The sequence below is a fragment of the Natrix helvetica genome (genome assembly GCF_964273705.1).
Source record: "Natrix helvetica genome assembly, chromosome: 1".
Classification (NCBI taxonomy): Eukaryota; Metazoa; Chordata; class Lepidosauria; order Squamata; family Natricidae; genus Natrix; species Natrix helvetica.
Window position 1 is genome coordinate 284,610,207 of NC_138548.1, and position 21,452 is coordinate 284,631,658.

At 42.1% G+C, this 21,452-nt stretch overlaps 1 protein-coding gene across 1 annotated transcript in view; it reads right to left on the minus strand.

Moving 5' to 3' along the window:
- Positions 1–9,330: 9,330 nt before the first annotated feature.
- The window catches only part of PDGFRB (platelet derived growth factor receptor beta), a 114,573-nt gene continuing 102,451 nt past the window's right edge, over positions 9,331–21,452 (minus strand). The window contains exons 19-23 of the mRNA XM_081935063.1: positions 14,323–14,434; positions 13,979–14,078; positions 13,771–13,876; positions 12,267–12,511; positions 9,331–11,875 (exon numbers count right to left, since the gene is read on the minus strand). Of these exons, the coding sequence (XP_081791189.1) occupies positions 11,770–11,875; positions 12,267–12,511; positions 13,771–13,876; positions 13,979–14,078; positions 14,323–14,434 (669 nt within the window). The 3' untranslated portion in view covers positions 9,331–11,769. The remainder of the gene's footprint in view (positions 11,876–12,266; positions 12,512–13,770; positions 13,877–13,978; positions 14,079–14,322; positions 14,435–21,452) is intronic.

The window sequence follows — 21,452 nt, forward strand, 5'->3', positions numbered from 1 at the left end:
GTTATAGGGATGTTGCAGATGTTAAAAGCATAGTTAAAAATAGTTAAAAATTCACTAATTCCAGTAAGGTACCAAAGGCCAAAATCATGGGTAGGGTGGTAAGATGGTCAGATAGTCAGCAGATAGTCATATAAAGTGCACATAGTCATATAGATGGTCAGTAGATAAAGTGCACATAGTCGTAGAGATGGTGAGCAGATGGTCGTGTAAAGTGCACGTAGTCACATAGATGGTCTCACAATCATATGGTCCCACAGAACGCACTTAGCCTGGTCCGGTGCCTAAGAGTCTCCTGCCTCCTGGCAGGCCTCCAGCACTGAAAGCCTCCTGCCAGGCCACCGACGCTCTTCCGACGCTCCTACGACGCTCCTGCCAGGCCTCCTCCAGCCAGGCCTCCTCCAGCCAGGCCTCCTCCTGCAGGCCACCGACGCAAGCCTACGCAAACCGACATCCGATACTCCTGCTAGGCCTCCGACGCAGGCCGGCATCGGCCTGAGCGCCCGGCGTCTCCAGCTGACACTCCTCCGACGTTCCGACGCTCCTCCGCGCTCCTACCAGGCCTCCTGCCGACCACCGACGCTCCTCCTGCAGGCCACCAACATAAGCTCCTCCGGCGCTCCTGCCAGGCCTCCGACGCAAGCCGCCATCGGCCTGAACGCCCGGCGTCTGCCACTCCAATTCCCGCTGACTCCACCCGGCGTCTCCAACTCCAGCTGGCCTCCGGCTCCTTCTGGCCAGCGACACCCCCGTTCTCGGCTGTCAGACCACCCTGGAGACCAACTCAGGTCTTAATGGAAAGCCAGGGTGGTCGCTTACTGGGCCCGGTCTTTGAAAATGACAAAAAGGACCAGGCAACATCCCTATTCCTTCAAACGAGCCCCACGGCCATACGGACCTCAAAGGCAGTCTGCCATTGTCCCGGAAGCTCCGCCCTCCACCTTATGACCCTTGTTGAAAAAATTGGGTGAGTGTGCATTGGTTCTCCTAGAACCATGGATCGGTCAGAAGTGCAGCTTGGATGGAACAGTGTATGTCCTCTATCTGCACCTTCTGTTGGGTTGTCTCTGGTGTTTGTTGAGCTGCTTGCACCCGGGGATGCGGTGTTGGTATCATGGCATGAACTACCTCTTCTTGCCCACTAGTGTACTGTGGCCTCTTATCGCCCACTAGTGTACTGTGTACTGTGGCTTCCGGGACACTGCATTGCCAGGAAGTTCCTTCATTCTTAACAGACAGTGCATCTGCTAAGAGGTTCCTCCAGGTAAGTACTTCAGCATGAAATTGAAGCACCTGAAGTACAACGCCCACTGGACTTGTTTGGGTGATAGTTTTCATGGGATTTGGAGGGCTTCCAGATTTTTATGGCCTGTCTAGACCTCAAATGCAACCTTCCTTCCAATAAGGTCATCAGGACCCACTAAACCACAAAGGCCTCCTTCTCTGATATCGCCCATTTGTGTTTGGTATTGTTTAGATTATGGGACATGTAAGCATGTCCCTGTAGCACCCCCCTTGTTGGTTTGCAAAAGAATTGCTCCCACCGCCACATCACTAGTGTCCGCTTGTACTATGAATGGCTTGGTGGGATCCAGGTGTTTTAGCACTGGTAATCTGGTAAACAACGTTTTCAGTTGTTCAAAGGCTTGTTGACATGCTACTGTCCACTGTATGGGGTGACCTGGGCGTGGCTTTCCAGCCAGATATTTAGTCCGTAGGAGGTCCATTAGCGGGAGAGCCACATGGGTGAAGGATGGAATGAACTGGCAATAGAAATTAGCAAACCCCAGAAAACTTTGCAATTGTTTATGGGTTTTTGGGGCCTGCCAGTCCAAACATCACCCTCACTTTGGCAGGGTCCATTTCCATTCCCTTGGATGATATGGAATCCTAGATAGTCCAACTGTTATTTGTGAAACTCACCCTTGGATAATTTGACTTATAGGTTTGCCGCTAGCAATTTGCCTAGAACCTGACTCACCAGGTTGATATGCTCCTATAGGGTTTTGGTGTATATTAAGTAAACAACCACTCCATTGTATAGATGTTCCTGCAGGACTTCATTAATGAGCTGCATTAGTACAGCTGGGGCACCTTGCAACCTGAAAGGCATGACCTTGAATTGGTAACTCCCCAACAACAATTGAAGGCAGTCTTTTATTCATCTCCAGCCTTGATTCTAACTCTATAATAAGCCTCCCATAGATCCAAATTGGTAAAGATGCGGCCCTCTGCCAGGTGGGCCAGCATGTAATAATAATAATAATAATAATATTTAATGCTTCTAGACCACCCCCTCTCCCGCAAGGGACTCGGGGCGGTGTACAGTTCATACAAAATATCACAGGATACAATAAAATTAAATTAAATATGTACAGTTGACAATTGACATGGAAGAGGTTAAAATGTAGTTAAAAGAACTGTACAAAGCAGATATAAAATAAATTCAAACCCCTAAAAACAAATACAGTAAATTAAAAAACCCCTAAAATAACCAGATATAATACATTTGCCAGGAGGGACAGTTGAATTATGCCAGGCCTGCCAGTTGGAACAGGTGGGTCTTCAGTTTTTGCCGGAAGGAGCGGAGGTCAGAAGTGGTTCTAATGTCGGGGGGGAGGTCATTCCAGAGGGTTGGGCCCATCACAGAGAAGGCCCTACTCCTCGGTGTCGCCCGCTGGCATTGCCTAGTGGACGGCACCAGGAGAAGTCCCTCCCTGTGTGAGCGTATTGGCCGCAGGGATGTATGTGGGAGGATGCGATCCCGCAAGTAACTAGGTCCCGTGCCATGGAGCGCTTTAAAGATGGTAATCAGCACCTTGAAACGCACCCGGAAAACCACAGGCAGCCAGTGCAGCTCGCGCAGGAGAGGTGTTACGTGGGAGTACCTCGTACTCCCCATCACAGCCCGTGTGGCTGCGTTCTGAACTAACTGCAGTCTCCGGGCGCGTCCCAAGGGCAGCCCCATGTAGAGAGCGTTGCAGTAATCCAGGCGGGACGTCACCAGCGCATGAGTGACCGTGCGTAGGGCATCCCGGTCCAGTAGGGGGCGCAATTGGCGCACCAGGCGAACCTGGTGGAACGCCCCCCTTGCCACGGCTGCCACATGGTCCTCCATTGACAGCCGGGCATCAAGGAGGACGCCCAAATTGCGCGCCCGATCCACAGGGGGCAATTGTTCGCCCCCTATGGCCAGCGATGGGATCAGCTGGCTGAACCGAGGTGCCGGTAGCCACAGCCACTCAGTCTTGGAGGGGTTGAGTTTAAGTCTGTTGTCCCCCATCCAGACCCCGACGGCCTCCAAACACTGGGACATCACTTCGACAGCCTCGTTGGGGTGGTTTGGAGTTGAAATATACAGCTGAGTATCATCAGCGTAGAGGTGATACTCAACCCCAAAACCACGGATGATCTCACCCAGCGGCTTCACATATGTGTTGAACAGGAGAGGCGAGAGGACCGACCCCTGTGGCACTCCACAAGTGAGTGGCCTCGGGGTCGACCTCTGTCCCCCTGTCAACACACATTGCCTCCGGTCGGAGAGGTAGGAGCCAAACCACCGCAAAACGGTACCTCCGACTCCTATCCCCTCCAACCGGCGCAATAGGATACCATGGTCGATGGTATCAAAAGCCGCCGAGAGGTCTAATAGGACCAGGATAGAGGAACAACCTCTATCTCTGGCCCTCCAGAGATCATCAACCAACGCGACCAAGGCTGTCTATGTGCTGTGCCCGGGTCGGAAGCCGGACTGGCGTGAGTCTAGATACTCGGATTCATCAAGGTGTCGTGGAAACTGCTGCGCCACCACATTCTCTACAACCTTCGCTAGAAACAGAAGGTTGGAGACTGGACGATAATTAGCTAGCTCCATTGGGTCGAGTGAAGGCCTCTTAAGCAAGGGCCTCACCACCGCCTCTTTCAAGGCGGTTGGTAAGGATCCCTCACCCAATGAGGCATTCACCAGGCCCAGAAGCCAGCCTCGGGTCACCTCCCAAGATGCCAGTACCAACCAGGAGGGACACGGGTCCATTAAACATGTGGTGGGTCGCAGCCGTCCACGCAACCTATCTAAATCCTCGGGGGCAACAGAATCAAACTCCTCCCAGGATGGTCTCACAAGACTCGCTGTTGGCGGCCCGTCTGGTCCACTGAGTGGGGCCCATCCGCTCCGGATCTGAGCGACTTTGTCCTGCAGATATTCCCCAAATTCCTCTGCTCTGCCCTGTAAGGGTGCCCCCTGTGTCCTCTGTGACAAGAGGGAGCGGGTCACCCTAAACAGGGCGGCAGGGCGGTTATCCGCGGACGCAATGTCCTTAATGAGTGGAAGAGGGTACATGTGTATGACACATACCACATTGATTCCCCAGAAGTCAACGCATAATCGCAAGCCCCCATCCTTCTTTTCCCTGAAAAGGACTGGGGCTGCTCTCCGGGATCCAGCCGGTTGTACGAACCCCTGTTTCAGATTTTTCTCTATATACTTCCTCATTTCCGCTAACTCCTGAGGGGTCATAGAGTACATTTTGGGCTTTGGCAATGTGGTTCCTGGGAGTATATCGCACAGTCCATGGAATAGTGGGGAGGATGGGTGTCACACTCCTTTTCGATGAACAACTCCTTCAGGTCTCTGTATGTGGCAGGGAAAGCTGCTGGCTCACCGCTGCTTTAGCCTCCTCCATGGTACCCCCTCTGTCCCTCCCCTCTCCTGTGTATGGACATATATTTCATGTGGCGGTGGGTTAGGCCCAACCCCTACCTGCAGATGCCAGCAACCTCCCCACTAATATCATTGGATTCCACTTGTCAAGCCATGCCAGGCCCAGGATGACTTCCTCTGTTATCTTTGGGATCATGATGAAATGTATGAGCTCTTGGTGCAAGCCTATTTCTAATGTGATCCCTTCAGTAACATGTGTCACAGGTTGGCCACCCAAGAAGGAGCTGTACATTTGCTTGAAGCAAATGGGGTGTGACAGTTTCTGGATTCTCACCCCTAAGCTAGTTGCTGTGGCTGTACTCATGATGCAATGGATGCAGCCCAAATCAATCAGGGCTTTGCACTCTCGGTGGCTCTGAGCTGTCAACACAACTGAAATCCAAAATGGTTAGATTTCCATACATACCATTGGATCAGCCTCTCCATCATTGTCTGCCAGCCCCCTCTTGTAAGCCAACTAGGGTTGGTGAACTTGTTTGTTGCTTCCTCATGACTTTTCTGGGGTTTTCTTAGCCGTTTTCCTCAGTGTTCCTTGCCACGTTCCTGAGGTACTCGTGGATGCTTTGGGGCCGGCTTTGGGGCATTCTGCTGCCCGGTGGCCTGGCTTCCCACAGTGGAATGATATCACTGGTGGTGGGTGGATGTAGTCTTCTCAGGCGGTGTCACTGGGGATGGTTGGGCTCTTGGGTTGAGGCTGGCCCATTGGTTCAGAGCTTTCTGGGGCTGCATGGTCCACTCCCCTCTTGGCCTATCATCCCGTAGCTGCACCTCCAGTTCTGTGGTGGCCTGGAAGCAGTCTGCCATGCGGGGAGGCAAGCCTCGATGCACACAAGCCTACTGCAACATGCGGTCCAGGCCAGTCTTAAAGTGATTTACCAGCAACCATTCTGGCCAGCCCCGCAACTTGCCAGATAGCTTTCAGAACTCCCTTATGTAATCAGCTACAGGCCTGCCCCACTACCAGCCCACGAACAACTCCCCCTCTGCTCACTGGGCCCTGCTGTTGTCCTCAAACCATGCCCGAAGGGCTGCTATGAACAGGCCGGTGCCCCTTGGTTCCCTAGCATGTTCACTGTATAGATCTGCGACCCAGTCAGCTGCGTCACTTTCCATCACTGCAGCCATAGCAATCACCATGGCCTATTGGGATGTATAGAGGTGTACCTACCAGTTCATGTGATTGAGCACCTGGCCCAGAAAGAGATCCACCTTATCTGGACTGTCAAAGGACTCTTGCAAGGCTGGTGGGTCCCAAGGCCCCAGTGGCCCCTGGCCGTGCCCTGCTGCAGCCTAGGCAGGTGTTGAGGTTTGGCTCTCATATCATAGGGGTCTCCCCAACTCCCCTTGTTCTCCATATGGAAGCTGGTTAGTCGGTGCAGGGTCTGGTGTTGGTCCCTGCTCCACCTCCCTAGTCTGTCCCGGCCTGTCCTAGTGCAGTTTTGGGCTGGCCAACTGAAAGTGGCTGAAGCCCCTTCTGGGTGTTGGGGCTCAAGAGGAGACTGGGCCACCTGGCCTCCCTCCCTCCCCTCTTCAGCCATTCCAAGGTCCTGGCTCCCTGAATCTGCCTTTTCTGAATCTGTCCTGCAGCAGTCCATTGTTTGGCTGTGGAGTAACTCAATTTGCCTTCATTGTCCACCAAGATATGCTGCTCCCACCACTGGGTAAAATGGCTTCCAGAGGGAGTAAGCATGGGAAAGTGAGTAAAAGGGCCCCCAGATCTGATAGTCCCTGAGGTTCTAATTACTATTCATACTAATTTAAGGTTTTGACGTGTAAAGAGGTTCATTTTCTCTGTCTGGAGGATCCCAGAAAACAGCAGTGATATTTCACTGCGTTTAGTACCATCATTCAGTTCAGACATGCTCCGTAAGATACATTTTGATCATGTTGGCAGCCTTGTGTAAAATGATGTTTGCATTTTTCTACTGGTTTTAAACATATTGAAGCATTCTGAACAGGAACAGTGCCACTTCATATAGACAAAAAGCACCTAATATTTATTTCCATTGTCTCGTCTACAGTCATAAAACATGGCGTGCATTAAAAAAGTGCATCTTAATGTTTATTCTACTTTTGACTTTTGGTCCTGTGAACTTGGATTGACCTTTTGCTGAATTTTTCCTTTCGCACTTATTAAACTATCTCTGAGGAGGATCTTGTGACAAAATTTTGAAAAAATGGGAACTGTGCAAATTTCTAAGTGAGACTATCAGGGAAAAAAAACTAAAGCAATATTCAAGATTTTTATTTTTAAAAAGGAAGGAAGATATGCTAAGTGAAGATGGCTTTATGCAATGATAATCTAGATTATTCAGTAATTTAGGTGATTGAAATTTGTATGAAAACTTCCAAGAAGTAAATACAAAGGCCAAAGTAAATGCATATAGAATCAGTATGATTCTCACTAGAAAACATGAACAAAATATGTTGGCTTGGTTACATCCTGTGTACTTTCCCATCTTGACCTAAATCTTCTGAATCCATATTTAATCTCAATTTCCCTTATTCGGAATTGCAAAACATATTCTCAAAGCAGGAAGGAAATGTATGCCACTATAGTTTAAAACATTACAGACAAAGATGAACATGCAGAGATGATGATGGTCAATGATTTATAGACTGTTTCATCAAAATTTTATTTGACAATGGCAGTTACAAAACCCTTGCTTTGGTTCATTTTCCCCTGAATCATTGTAGAGTAACATGAGAATCAGCTAAAAAAAAATTGAGAATTCTTCAAAGGATCTTCATGCTGATGAAATCATACTTCTCTGATTTAACTCTAAGGTGGAAACGAAATTTCAGTTTGGAATGAGTAAATTGCTGAATAAGATTATGTTTGTGAATTGAGAAAGGATTCCCACTTTGTTTAAGACATCTATAATAATGAATACACCAAAGTGAAGAATTTGATTTTCCAATCCCTCCTGATCACCTCAAACACTTGCTTGATTTAAAATTCAAAATGCCTTTGAAAGGCTTACTTACTTTGCAGGATCAACTTAAGGCCGATAAAGGCTTTAAATGCCAATAACCAGCCAACTTCCAAAAGAACAATTAATTGCATTGTATTCCCCATGCTTTAACCTACAAAAAAGCTTTGTGGAAATTGTACAATGCAGTGCATTTTTGTCAATAGTCTGCTGTACACTAGATTATGTAATACAACAAGCAAAACTCTATCCTATCCAGTTTCTTCCAGTGAATGGTATAACCAATACAATCCAAAGGAAAAGGAAAGACAAATAATAAAAATTGTGTATGCATCATAAAGAAAAATGTTATTTATTTTGAAAATAACACTAGTGTGACAATAGTTTTATAAAATCTGGCTAATAGTGGTTGCTGGATGTAGAAAGATACATATTTATATATGAGCTTTATTGCAACAATTGTAGGTTAAAACATTATAGAAAGATGGAAAAATAATAAAGATGAAATCAAATGTGCAAAAATTGATAGATGAAGTTTATCATGTTTCATTCAAGACTGAAACTGTTGGTTTTGATTCATTCTTCTTAATATTATCAAAACAAACAAACATACAAAAGAACAAACTTGCAAACAAATCCAATAACCAAGCAAGCCAAATATCAGCAATATAAAAGTACCGTAGTGAATGGTTGTTTAAAAATATTATATTATTATCTTAGGTCAGATTATAGCTATTAAATTCATGACAGCATAAGGGCCCTTTGGTTAATTGACTCTTCCTTTCTCCTCTCCATCTAGCCAATGTGAAAGACTCATCAACATTGCTCACTCATCTAACTTCAGGAGGACAAGCTAGAACTGGAAGGGCTTGGAGTCATTTGGGATAGGAGACCTATCAAATCATAATGAATGGAAGCATCTGAAAAAAGCAAATGGCACCTAATAATTTGGAGTTAGGAGAAGGGAGATTTCATATCACTTTTCTTTCTGACAGATTAGCTGTCATTTAGCTTTTGAGTGAGGAGAAGCAGCAGCAGCAGCAGAACAGTCTTCTATGGAAGAAAACTAATCTTTAGATTAGATCAACAAATGTTTCTGAAAATAAGGTACTAGTCCTTCACACGATGACATGATGGTGATAGTGCAATGGTCCTCTATATTGGCAGTGTCCTTGGTTGTTTCACTTGGCCAGAAACAATTTTTCCTAAATTCCAAGAAGTGCAATTGAAAAACTGTTCAGTTCAGTGTGCCGAAAGACAAATGAAGCTCCTCGTCAAGGAAACTATTAAAGTTAAAATAATAATAATCATCTGAGCTAATACTGCTGTGAATTGTATTTGGCCCTGCATTCTTAAAAAGCTAAGCAAATCTACACCGATATCCCATCCCATCTCATCCCATAATTTTGTTAGCTGCCTGTCTAACTTTGGACCTGCTCCTTATTATTTTAGGAAAAGATGTAAAGAATTGATGTTGGCCACATCTGAAGGCAGGTGGCCTACCTGGGAACTGAACTATTTGACCACTGAAACGATTAACTGTTCAATATACATTTGTTTTAAATCAGTTTGTGATAAATGTGCAATGTGTGATTCATTAAAAAAACTATAACTGTCTGTACAAAGTGGGCTAAAAATTAAAAATATATATCTTAAAAAAAACATTTAGGAATGTAGGAGTAAGTTGTAACGATGCTATATTATTGAAGATTAAAAAGCATATCAAGAGATCCAACTATGGGCTCCCTTCTCAGAAACCTTATGATACAATTAGAGGCCTGATGCTTTTTGTATTTTCAATAGACAATATAATCAATTGGGTGATAATTAGAAAATGTTATCACAAAATAATTTTAAAAGCTGATTGAAAAAAGTGTATAATATACAGTATTTGAAGGAGATAGGCATATTACTGGCCATAATTTATAGAATAATTCATTTTAGCTATTGTAACATTGGACTTCAAATTGGCATGTTTGCCTGCAAACATTCCCTTACTCTATTGTTGCCACATCAACTAAACATTTAACAAATACTCTGTGCCTTAAAAAAAAACCCAAATATAACATTGACAAAAGCTAAGGAGGTAAATATGAATATTATTTCAAAAATGGGAAATTGCTAATAGATCGACCAGAGGGAAATAATCACTATATATACCCTCCTGTCTATCTATATGATATATACGTACACGCACCCACATATACCCTAACTATAGGTATATAATATACCTGTTTTACTATTAATACAATGTGATCAAAAGTAGCTAAAATACTTTTTTTATTGAGACACTTTAGAACTACCTCTGGTAGAAAAGAGGACACTAGAATTCTTTTTTTTTAAAGCCCTTTTTTGTCATAGGTTGCTTTCTGAGTGAAGCAAAACTGGAATACATGTTTGCATTGTGCAGAGCAAAGGACACATGAAATGCGCAAAAATGTTTCAGCTATCTGCTCATTAAACCTAAGTAGCAGCCAATGGGGAGTACTGAGGTATCGTCACTGGATTAAAAAAGGCAAGATGGCGGCCACAGCCAAAGCAATCCTCATCATTGTGCCATATTACTACAGATAGGGCACTAAAGGAATGGTGGTGGACCTCCAATTTATGTAGGGTAAGACACATAGGAATTGGTATGGGACCTACATCTTGATTTGTCTGCCTAGTAAATAAATCCACTTTTGAGCATCCTGGAAGTTATTTTGGGCAGTGGATATTGCAGCCCAAAGTTATTAAGTGCTGTCTCCAGCCTCAGAAAGACTGAATAATGATAATCAAGTCCAATTGTTGCAAGTGACAAATGCATGTCAATGAAGCTTAACTGGTCACAATAAAATAGCTTCTTGCATCTTGGGAAAGTTTTTCAATTTCCCAACCAGCCTACAGCCTTCGGATTTTGTATTAGTTGTTAAAAGTCCCATCAAAGACTAAATTAGATCCAGCCTCATTTCCCAAGATCTACCTGTTGAAACAGAATACCTCTAGGATTCAGCAGAATACAATAACGGTTACTAATAACCCTCTGCAATAAACCAAAGATATGGCTCCCAATTAGGCAGTGAGGCTTTTTGCTTACAAAGTGCACAAGCAGAAAGAGAAAAAAAAAATGCATGATCCATTTTTCATCCTCTTACGATCTTGGATAAATCCAAGCATTCCTTTTAAATCTCTTCATCTCATCCAATGAAAAGGCAATCTGCTGAAAATGTAACGTTGAATGTTCCTTCTGCTGCCTTGACTGAATGTGGTAATGATGTTCTGGGCACTCTGTATTATTATTTCTTTTCACAAAAATTGCTGCTTTTGCTTACTGTCCATAGCTACTGCCTGGGCAGCTGCAGTATCTGAGTACCTGTAACTCATGAAATCATTTACCTTGGAATGCTGTAATGAAAGAAGTGGGAGACTTAAGAAGAAAGGCAGGCCCCAGCTTAAATGTCTGAGCTTGAAGTTCAGTAATTATAAATCTTAAACAATGGACAAAACTTTTCTGAGTCTTGACTGATTTCCGCATGGGACTTCTCCTGTCCATCTGTCCATTTTCTATCCTTTCTAGGGATACATTTTTAAAGGCATCACTTGATAATCCAGTTAGCAAATAACAGTCAAGTAAAGTTGCAAGAATCAATAAGGCATTTGTCCCAATTGAAATTGGTGGACTCTTTTGCTTGATCTTGTGGAGACGTGTGTTTGTCATGGGGAGAGCCGTTTCATCCAGAATTTATTGTGGCTATTATGTGAAGAGAATATGTCACAGATTTTCTTCTGGTATTCTGATTTAGCAGGAGGAAACATGAATGATGAACAAATGTATATCGTGATGGAAGAGCAAATTCTGCAGGAAGATTGAAAAAAACGTAATCCCAGTTCAGAAGTCACAATTATCTCACAATACTGATTTGAATTGTTCTGATTTAGTCTGTGGTCCTATTCTGATACTCCTGGTCTCAGAAAAGACCTCTTTCAATTACTCCAGGCTTCTGTTTTAGATAACAAACAAAAGAGGGATAAGCTGCAACTGTATTTTGATATGATCGAACAAAGGGGGATATGCACATTCTTCCACTGGATGGAACTGCCCAGTACTAGCATATACAGGAACACAGAACACTGGTAACCCTAGCAATCTGACTTCAACTCGGGTGCTTGTTCTTCTTCTTGCTCGGGGGCTAAAGGACTGTCACAAGATATAGTAGATGAAGTGTTTGCTTCATTCAGGGTTGAACTAAAATTGAGAAAGAAAAAGAGTGAGAATTAGGACTACTCAATTGTAGTAGACATAGCTGAATCTTGGCATGAATCTTCGTCATTAGCATCCTCATTGTCACTGCCTTCACAGTCATTAGCATCAGAAACATCATCGTCCAGTTTGATTTTGGAGCTACTGATGCAAGACAACAGGAAAATTCAGGAAAATCTGCCCCTAATTTTGAGAAATACATTTCCAGAAGATAATTTGATCATTTAATGGATATATTCTTCAAGAGAAGGCATTCTGCAGGCCTTAATTTTTTTTTTCAACAATATTGTTCATATTATATGTTCCTAGTCAAGAGAACAAGCAGTTGGAGTGAAATAATGTCATGCTTGGTGATACAAGTTAAAAATATTCTAACCTTGCTCTGCTGCTAGAGGCCTCCGGGGGGTTATTATTGTCTCCTTCTGGTTTAGGATCAGGCAAAGGAATGATATAATCATTGTCCACGCCATTCTGCTCCACAGCTGTATAGAGGACAGTACCTGAACTGACACTGTCACTCACAGTGGACCTTGAAGGATTGAATTCTGTGTTCCTGGGCCTTGTACGCATAATAGCAGGGTGATCACTTTTCAAGAACTCTTCATTGACCTGTTGATACTTCTGCTCACATGCAAGGCAATGAGAATAGAGAGAATGAATGAGTACATACACCTGTTCATCTACAGAGCTCTATATTGAACAATGGTTTTTTATTTTTTTTATTATAAACACTAACTCACATTGACAAAAACGTACACAACACAAATAACATCGGAACGTCACGTTCCTTCTTACAACAGATATCTATCAGTGCATCTTTATAAACACTATTTTCCTGTCAATACATCTCTATGTCATTTTACACTGATCCTATTTCTTACTCTTTTGCTTACTAGTCTGTTTGGTTATTTGCATCAGGCAGTCTTTATTGTTCTTCTACTAATATATAACTATTCCTACTTTTGTAAATCCTACTTTCCTACATTCTTACCACTAATTCCTACTTCTTCTATAATACAAACTACATTTTTCAAATTCTTATTTTCTATTTCTATCATCTAATCACTTATACCATTTTCCCCAAATTAAATAGTACTCTGTTTCCTCCTTTCCTTGAATTTCCTTGGTCAATTTATCCATCTCTGCGCATTCTAAGATCTTCCGTATTATCTCATCTTCATTTGGTATTGTGTTGTTCTTCCATTTCTGTGCATATACTATTCTGGCCGCTGTAATAATATGTGGAAGTCTCTTTATTGTATTTTATTGTGGTTATGCCTAATTAAAAATGTCTGGTTTCTAATATATGTGATTCCCTGTTATAGTTTCCAACCAGTTTTTGATTTTAACCCAGACTTTTTTGGCTGCCTCGCATGTCCACCATGTGTGATAGTACGTCCCATATGATTTCTCACATTTCCAACACATTGGGGATAAGTTTGAAGTCTCGCGGGCACCAGGTGCCATCTATAAAACATTTTGCACTGGTTTTCCTTGTATGCCACAGACATGGTCAGTTTCAAATTTGTTCTCCCAAATTTTCCCCATCTTTCCATTTATCATGATCACTCTAATATTAAATGATTGAGTACTGCATACAAAAGCTAACATCTTTCAAGAGTTTATGACAATGAAGAACAATAGATTGAGGTTTTAGAATTCTGGATGGCAATTAAACATTGGAATCACATCAAAAGTGCTAAATCAATAGAAAACATATTTTTTAGTACTTTCCCCAAATAATAGCCAACAACGAACAGATTTAGAGAAAAGTACTCAGTTCTCATATTCTTTTTATGGGTAAAAGAAAAGATATTATCTAGATAGATTTTGATGTAAAAACTGATTCTCTTTATCTGTTCAGGTTAAATATAGTTTACCTTTTTGTAACTGTCTGTTAGCAGGTTCCCCATAAGTACTACCAGTTGAGAGAAAGATGGTCGGATTTCAAACTTTTCTTCCCAGCATTTCTGCATAATTTCATAGCTAAAAACACATGAAAGAAGATTTCAAGGTTTGGGAAAGTCTTGAAAAGTGGATGACATTTCCCTTACTTAAGAGAAACAATTGTTTGCCCAAACCACTCACATTTCATTGGATGCATGGGTAGGTTTGGACATCCGGTAGCCACGTTTAATAGCATTATAGAATTGCTCATTCATAGGCAATTCAGGATATGGAGTCCCACCTAAGAACAAAAGAGTGAACTTAAGCAACCACCATTTATTTCTCAATTTCACACAACGACAGTGGTTGTTGGGAATGGTCCCTCTCAGACCGAAAAATGGATGGCGGAAAACACAAACATAAATAGAGAAGATTATGTAGATAGACTACAGAAGTAACAGTTTTATTTCATTTTAAACACATAATATTTGGAAGGTAGGATAGATCAAAGGTTAAGCTGGACAATGTTGACCAAAGAGACATACCTAGAGTGAATATTTCCCATAGAAGAATCCCAAAAGACCACACATCACTTAAGGTAGTGTAGAGGTTGTTGAAGATGCTCTCAGGGGCCATCCATTTCAAAGGCAAGAAGGTCTATTTAAAAAGGTAAAATGGATTTTATTTTTTAAAAAAAACTTCCCATAGCACTGACCACTGAAGATTTTTGAATGGTTACTTTGCTAATGATATTTTCTGTGAATGTTAATGGCACTTGTTTGCAACCTAGGAAGAACTGGGAGCCCTTCTCAGTCAAGAAGGGGAGCTCATGACTATAACCTTGCTATTGTCAGTCCTGCTCAGCACGATAGCAATATGACAAAGGGTGACTCTGCTCAGCAGTAAAACACTTAGTCAAGTAATAATAATACCAAATTCTGAATTTCATGTGTAGAGAATGGATTGCTGCTTCAAAAACAATTTAAATGATGATCCCAACCAAAATCCAATTGCAAAGAAAGGACGGGTATTTCAAAAACAGAGAGAGAGAAAAAAAAACAAATACTCATTGCCTTCACAAGTTACAATGTATGGAGAAAATTCCACATATTGAAAACTAATAGGGATTTAGTGAAGACACTATCTGTAATGTTTATTGGTCTCTGATCCAGTGGTGGATTCCTACCGGTTCCTACCAGTTTGGAATGGTTCGGCCGAACCAGTAACTTGGTGGACTGGGTCACTGAAACCGGCAGTGACCCAGGCCTACCACGTCCCTGAACCTGTTCTCCCGGTGGCGTCATAGGTGGTAGCATCTTGTTTTTGGCTTCTGTGCATACACAGGGCAATTTTCTTTTTTTAAAAATAGTTTTATTGAACATTTTCAAATTTAAAAACCACAAGTAGAAAGAGGGGAAAAAAACAAATAAAAATACAAAAACAAATACAAAACAGATAAAAACACAAGCAACATAACAATATAATATCATTTTAAGCTTCTCGTATCAGCATGTATATTCAGCTTTGTAGTTTACTATTCGACTATTGCCTTCTCATAGTTTTTAACAATTCTAATACTAATGTAGTAATTATATTGTAATAGAATAGTATAATACATATAATCAGATTTTACATTTTAAAAACTTTTATTTCTTGTTTAGGCTTCTATTCGCTAGCCACTTGTACAGTTTACTCCAAATTTTATAATAGTCCGACTCTTCTCTTTCTTTCAACTCCATAGTCATCCTGTCCCTTTCAGCACATTTGAGTATCTTCCTGATTACCATTTCATCTCTCTCTCTGTGTGTGTAGTTTTTTGTTTTCAATTTTGTGCAAAGGCGATCCTAGCAGCGGTTAGTATGTGTAATATTATATATTGATATTTCTTGTCCATCTTTGGGTCTAGTATGCTTAATAAACATAATTCTGGTTTCAATTCGTTCCGTGATTCCTTCCAGCTAAACCTTAATTTGAAGCCAATATTTCTTGGCATGGGGACATGTTCACCACATATGATAGAATGTTCCAGATTTATGTCTACATCTCCAACATTCAGGAAGAAGATAGGTTTGGGAACATCTTGGCCAATTTCGCTGGTGTTAAGTGCCATCAGTAGAACATATTATATAAATTCTCCTTATAGGCTACTGCCATCGGAAGCTTATAGCTTCTTTCCCACAATTTGTCCCAATCTTCTAATTCTATGCTTTGGCTAAAATTTCTGGGCCAGGTTATCACTGTCTCTTTTACAGTCTCTTCTTCCATTTTATATCTTAAAAGGAAGTTGTATATCATTTTTCCTCCCGTTTCTTGCAATTGTGTAATTCCAATTGATTCTCATATATGCCATATTGTTCACGGTCCTTTTTAAACCTTGTTTTAATCTGTAAATAAGGCCACCATTCCATCACAATTCCTTCATGTTTCAAATCCTAGGCTGATTTTAATTATCCTTTATTGTCTAACAGTTCTGCGTAGCTCACTATTTTATTGAGGTCTGTGTTGTTTGGATAGATCATTGCTTCCATCGCCGATAACCAAATTGGGATCTTCATATAATGGTTTTTAAAAATTATTTCCCAGGTACCTAATAGGGCATCTCTTAATAGGTGCCTCTGAAAATATGAGTGGGATTTATTTTTCCCCTCCCAGAGGAAAGCATGGCAGCCAAGTTGGAGATCGTGGCCTTCTATCGTTAGTATCCTTTTTATTTTTCAGTTGGATCCAATCCTTAAGCTACGTCATTTCCGTTGTACTGCTCATGCGTGCATGCATGTGGCCTTTTCTGTGAGCGAACCAGCAGTAGCGGCTGCTGGAACCTACCACCGCTCTGGTCATATCCTTGAATCTGCAGGCATACAAATGGAGCAACTTGTACATAGAGGCCACTATTTACATTGGGAATATTGCATGTATTAAATTGTTTCCATAGTGAAATACGACAGTGCAGTGAGGAAGAATTGGAGATTCATGCAATTTAGAAAGACGATATAGCCGCAGACTTTTGGTGCCTCTTAAGTGCAAAGTAACTCTTGGGCTTCCCCAAATAACTGAGAACTGCCAATAGTTTTGATTTATTTTAATAGTTTCTAGTTTTAATGGATTTTATTTGTACTAAAATACATCCTAAGAACTGTTAGTCATAGACTATCCTACATAAAGAGTGGATGTGAGCTTCTAGAGATCAAAGAATTTAAAAACACAGCCTGAAATAATCTGGAATAACGTTAAATTGGATAGGAAAAAAATGGTCTGGTTGAGCAAAATGTCCTTCAAAGAAAGGACATCTATATTATGCTTGTTACCATCATTTCCTGTATTCTTCTCCCCAGCTTATGCTTTTCTGTGACATGTGAAATCAGTCTGCTTCTGTTTTTTTCCCCCTTGCTTGCGTGCTGTTCTAATCACCATCTTCTAGGCTGAAAGAGGCCTCGGTTGTGCAACCAGCACCCAAAAAATAATTTCCAGGAAGAATTGCAAAGAACCAGGGGTTTCGTTTCCTATTTGCTGGGGAAAGTGAAGGGTAAGGGAGATTTAGAGACGTGCCTTCTGTTTCCAGCTGTGCAAAATGATTTATATTGGGACTCTGGTCATATTTTGGCTTCAGTCCCTGAAAGTCTCAACCTAAGTATGCACCCCCTCCCCAAATTCAACATTCCCAGCATGGGAATGATAAGAAGATCAGTAGGGTAATCTAAGTTTTATGCATGAGGAATTTGGGAGCTTGCTTATCGGTATCCATAATGATTTTTGTACTGTGTTAATGATATAACTATATAGCTATATCTATATAAGAAGAGACAGACATCACAATCTCCAGAAGTTAAATATATATTATCCACTTAACTTTTGTTAGCCTCTGCTAACATCGTCAGAGTGTAGAAACTACCATTGAAGAGATTATTTGTCTTTATGCATCATTTATCAATTTGGCCATTGCATTTGTGATAGGCCCATCCACCCGCCTCCCACCTGTAGTTAGCTTTGTCGTTTTTGCTTCAGACATGTTAATTAATGGAGGCTTAGTTCTTGTTGCTTCCTCCCCCATTGCGCACCACTTGGGCTGCTTTACTTTTTACTTTACTTTTATTTGCGCTTCTAGACCACCCCCTCTCCCAAAAGGGACTCGGGGCGGTGTACAGTCCATACAAGAAGTACAACATATAAATAATTAAATAATTAAACAGTTAAAATTGTTAAATAGATAGATAGATATGGAGGAGGTTAAAAAGAAGGTTAAAAAGAACTGTACAACTGAGTAAAGTATCTAAATATAGTCTTAAAAACCCCTAAAAATATCCCATAAATTAAATTTAAAAACAGTTCCCCTAAAATACCAGTTAAAAAATATGCCTGCTCATCCCCAGGGAATGATGCTGAGCTGTCAGATATTGCTTTAATGGCATTCTCTCTGGCCCCTTCCCACACACCACCGCTCCTCCGCCTCACAGGCATATTTGATATATCAAACAGATTTATTTGTTCTTTTGTCCGTGATCTTGTAACCAGCCCGGGGCATTCCTCATTGCACATGTCTATTATGGCTTGAAGCAGCTCTGCTGGGCTCCTTGGCATTCGGCCCGGGCTGGCTATACCTCTGCAGGACAAATCTGCATGCCCAAAGGGAGAGGTGCTGTTGATCTCTACTCCCCACTAGGAATCAGTCTCTGCTCATCCTGCAGGATCTTTCTCGGTGCCTCAATGCTTGATAAGCTGGTAGCAGGTTGATGTACCTATTGATGGAATTATTGTTGGAAAACCAGGCTTCTTTCAGTAGGTTTCCCCCTTTAGTTGCATCGCTGGCAACATCTTCTACCTCTTGAAAATTGACTATGTGATTGTGCTCCTTCATAGGGGTCCAGAACTGGGAACGCTGTTCTTTGTGCTTGACAGCCAGTTCATGTTCATGCACTCTAGTCTGTAGCTGCTTAGCCATTTCCCCTAGATAGTTGCTTGCACAATTACTGCAGCTAATACTGTTTAGGTTTAGGTTTATTGGACTTATATGCTGCCCTTCCCCCAAAGGACTCAGGGCAGTGTACAACATAAAAACACATATTACAAAAGTTAAAAAAAAATTAAATAGAATATCCAAAAAACCCAATAGACATTTACAAGGAGATTTAAAATTAAATTAAAATTAACAATTAAAATTAATAATTTATTTTATTCAGGCCAGGCGGCTTGTGGGAAAAGCCAACATTTTAGGGCACACCAGATGAACCAGAGGTCGGGAATTACGTGAAGCTCCAGGGGCAGCTCATTTCAAAGGGAAGGCGCTCCCATAGAGAAGGCTCTCTATGGGGGTCGTCAGCTGACACTGCCTGGCCGATGGCACCCTGAGGAGGCCAACTCTATGGGATCATACTGGATGGTGGGAGGCAGTAGGTGGTCTCGCAAGTGCCCTGGGCGTAAGCCATGGAGTGCTTTAAAGATCATAATTGAATTGCACCCAGAAAACAACCGGCAACCAGTGCAGGCCGCTTAAAAGTGGTGTAACATGGGAGCATCTAGGTACCCCCATGACAACCCGTGTGGCCACATTCTGGACCAGCTGAAGCCTCCGGGTACTCTTCAAGGGCAGCCCCATGTAGAGAGCTCAAATGCAGCTAACTTTATGTGCTGTGGGATGGTTGCTTTCATTGTGTAAAATGTGGTCCATGCTCATGATTTTTCAATACACACCTGTGTCAAGCCTCCTATCAGGATTGTGGGTGACAAGCACATCCAGGATGGCCAGTGTGGTATTGGCCTCCTCCTCCATTGTAAATTGAATATCTGGGTATATGGAATTAAGGATTCTCATGAATCTGGTCTTGTCTTGCTGTTTAATAATGGCAAATGTGTGGTCGATATAATGTGCCCAAAACTTGGACTTGTAGATTTTCATTCCTCACATCAACACCAAAATGTTTTCGAATGGTGTCATTTGTGATGTGGTCAAGAAGGGAGATGCCCGATATCCAATGGAGCATTCATAATTTTCCATGGCATGGAGATACCTTTCGGTCCCTGTTGTTGCTGCCCAGCATTCAGTGCCATACAGTGTAACAAGACGATGGTTCTCTTGTAAATCTTAGATTTAAGATGGATTGGCATTTGTCACATTTGTCACATAACACACCTATGAGTTCTCACCAACGCATCCAGGCTGCAATCACCCTTGCTCGCACCTCACCATTGATACTGCCATTGCCTTGGAGGTTGGACCTAGATACTGAAAAATGTCCACCTTCTTCAGGTTTTCTCCATTGATTTGAAGCATTCCAGGGGTGGTGACAGTCTCTAAATTCTCAGTTTTCTTGATGTTGAGACAGAATCTGAAATGGTTGAGGTGATCATTCCATGTTTGAACTTGCTGCCGTTGTTCGCCTCTGGTGGTGGAAGCAAGCATAACATCATCAGCATAGAGCATAGTCCAGGGTGTGTTCTGCTGAAGGTCATGTGTGATGATACCCATGACTAATATAAACAGAAGTGGTGACAGTGCAGAGCCTTGGTGCACCCCAAATGTCACTGGGAATCTGTTGGAAAGGCCAGCTGGGCATCACACTTGGCTGCTGGTATTCTTGTATAGCATTTAACCCAGTCAATGACTGGTTCAGGTACTGTGATCCTGGAGGGCATACCAGATTAGTTGGTGTGGGACACAATCAAACGCTTGCTCCAGGTCTAGGAAAGCCACACCTTCTCATGATGTTTTTCTATGAGTTGATGGGCGGCAAAGATGGCATCAGTTGTTCCACGTCCTTTAACAAAGCCACATTGGTTGATGGTGAATTGGGCGATTCTGAAAATGCATTGATCAAGGATCCTCTCAAAGATCTTCACAGTGTGACACAGAAGGCGGCTTGGGTGATAGCTGGCAGTCAGCTGGGTCACCCTTGTTGTTGAACATGGGAACTGTAACGCTTGTTGACCAATCAGTTGGTACATGGCCAGTGCTCATTATAGCAATGAAGAACTCAGTCAGCCAAGGTATCCCTGTGTCTTGCACTTCCTTTAGTTTTTGGAGGTCCGCAGGTAGGTCAGGCTCAGGGGCCTTCAAGTTCTTCATTCTGTCCACAGCATTGTTAACTTCACTCCTCAATTATAAGTGAAATGGCTCCATGCGTTGGTGTGCCTTCTGGAATTGGTGGATGTGGGAATTCGATGTTGGAGATCTCATTGAAATGATCCTGCCATCATTGCAGGATCTCCTGTTTGTCTTGGAGTTATTTGCCATCCTTCACACACATGTAATGCTTGATGTCGTGTGCTAAGTTGGTGAAAATCTCTTTTTAAATTCAGGAAAAAGTTCATCATTCCAGAGACTTAGAAATGAAGATACTTCCATGCAAAATCATTTATGAAGAATGTAAAAACAGGTTCAATTATCTGGTGAGTGAGATCAAAATAATCTCTGTGAAATATTTTATGTTTCTTTCTGAAACATAAGCTCCTTGAGATACTTTGTGATTTCATGATAAAAAATAAGCCACACTTTAAACAAATGAATACATTTAAAAAAACCAAAAATAATTAAAACAGCAATCAAATTGTGAAAACAATAGCAGCAATAGCATAAATGTATAGATCGATTTGTCTTAAAAGTGTATAGAAAGAGCCAAATTATTACAACCCATTTAAAAATTATCAGGAAATCACTCAATGTACACTTTTGGCAAGGCAAAAC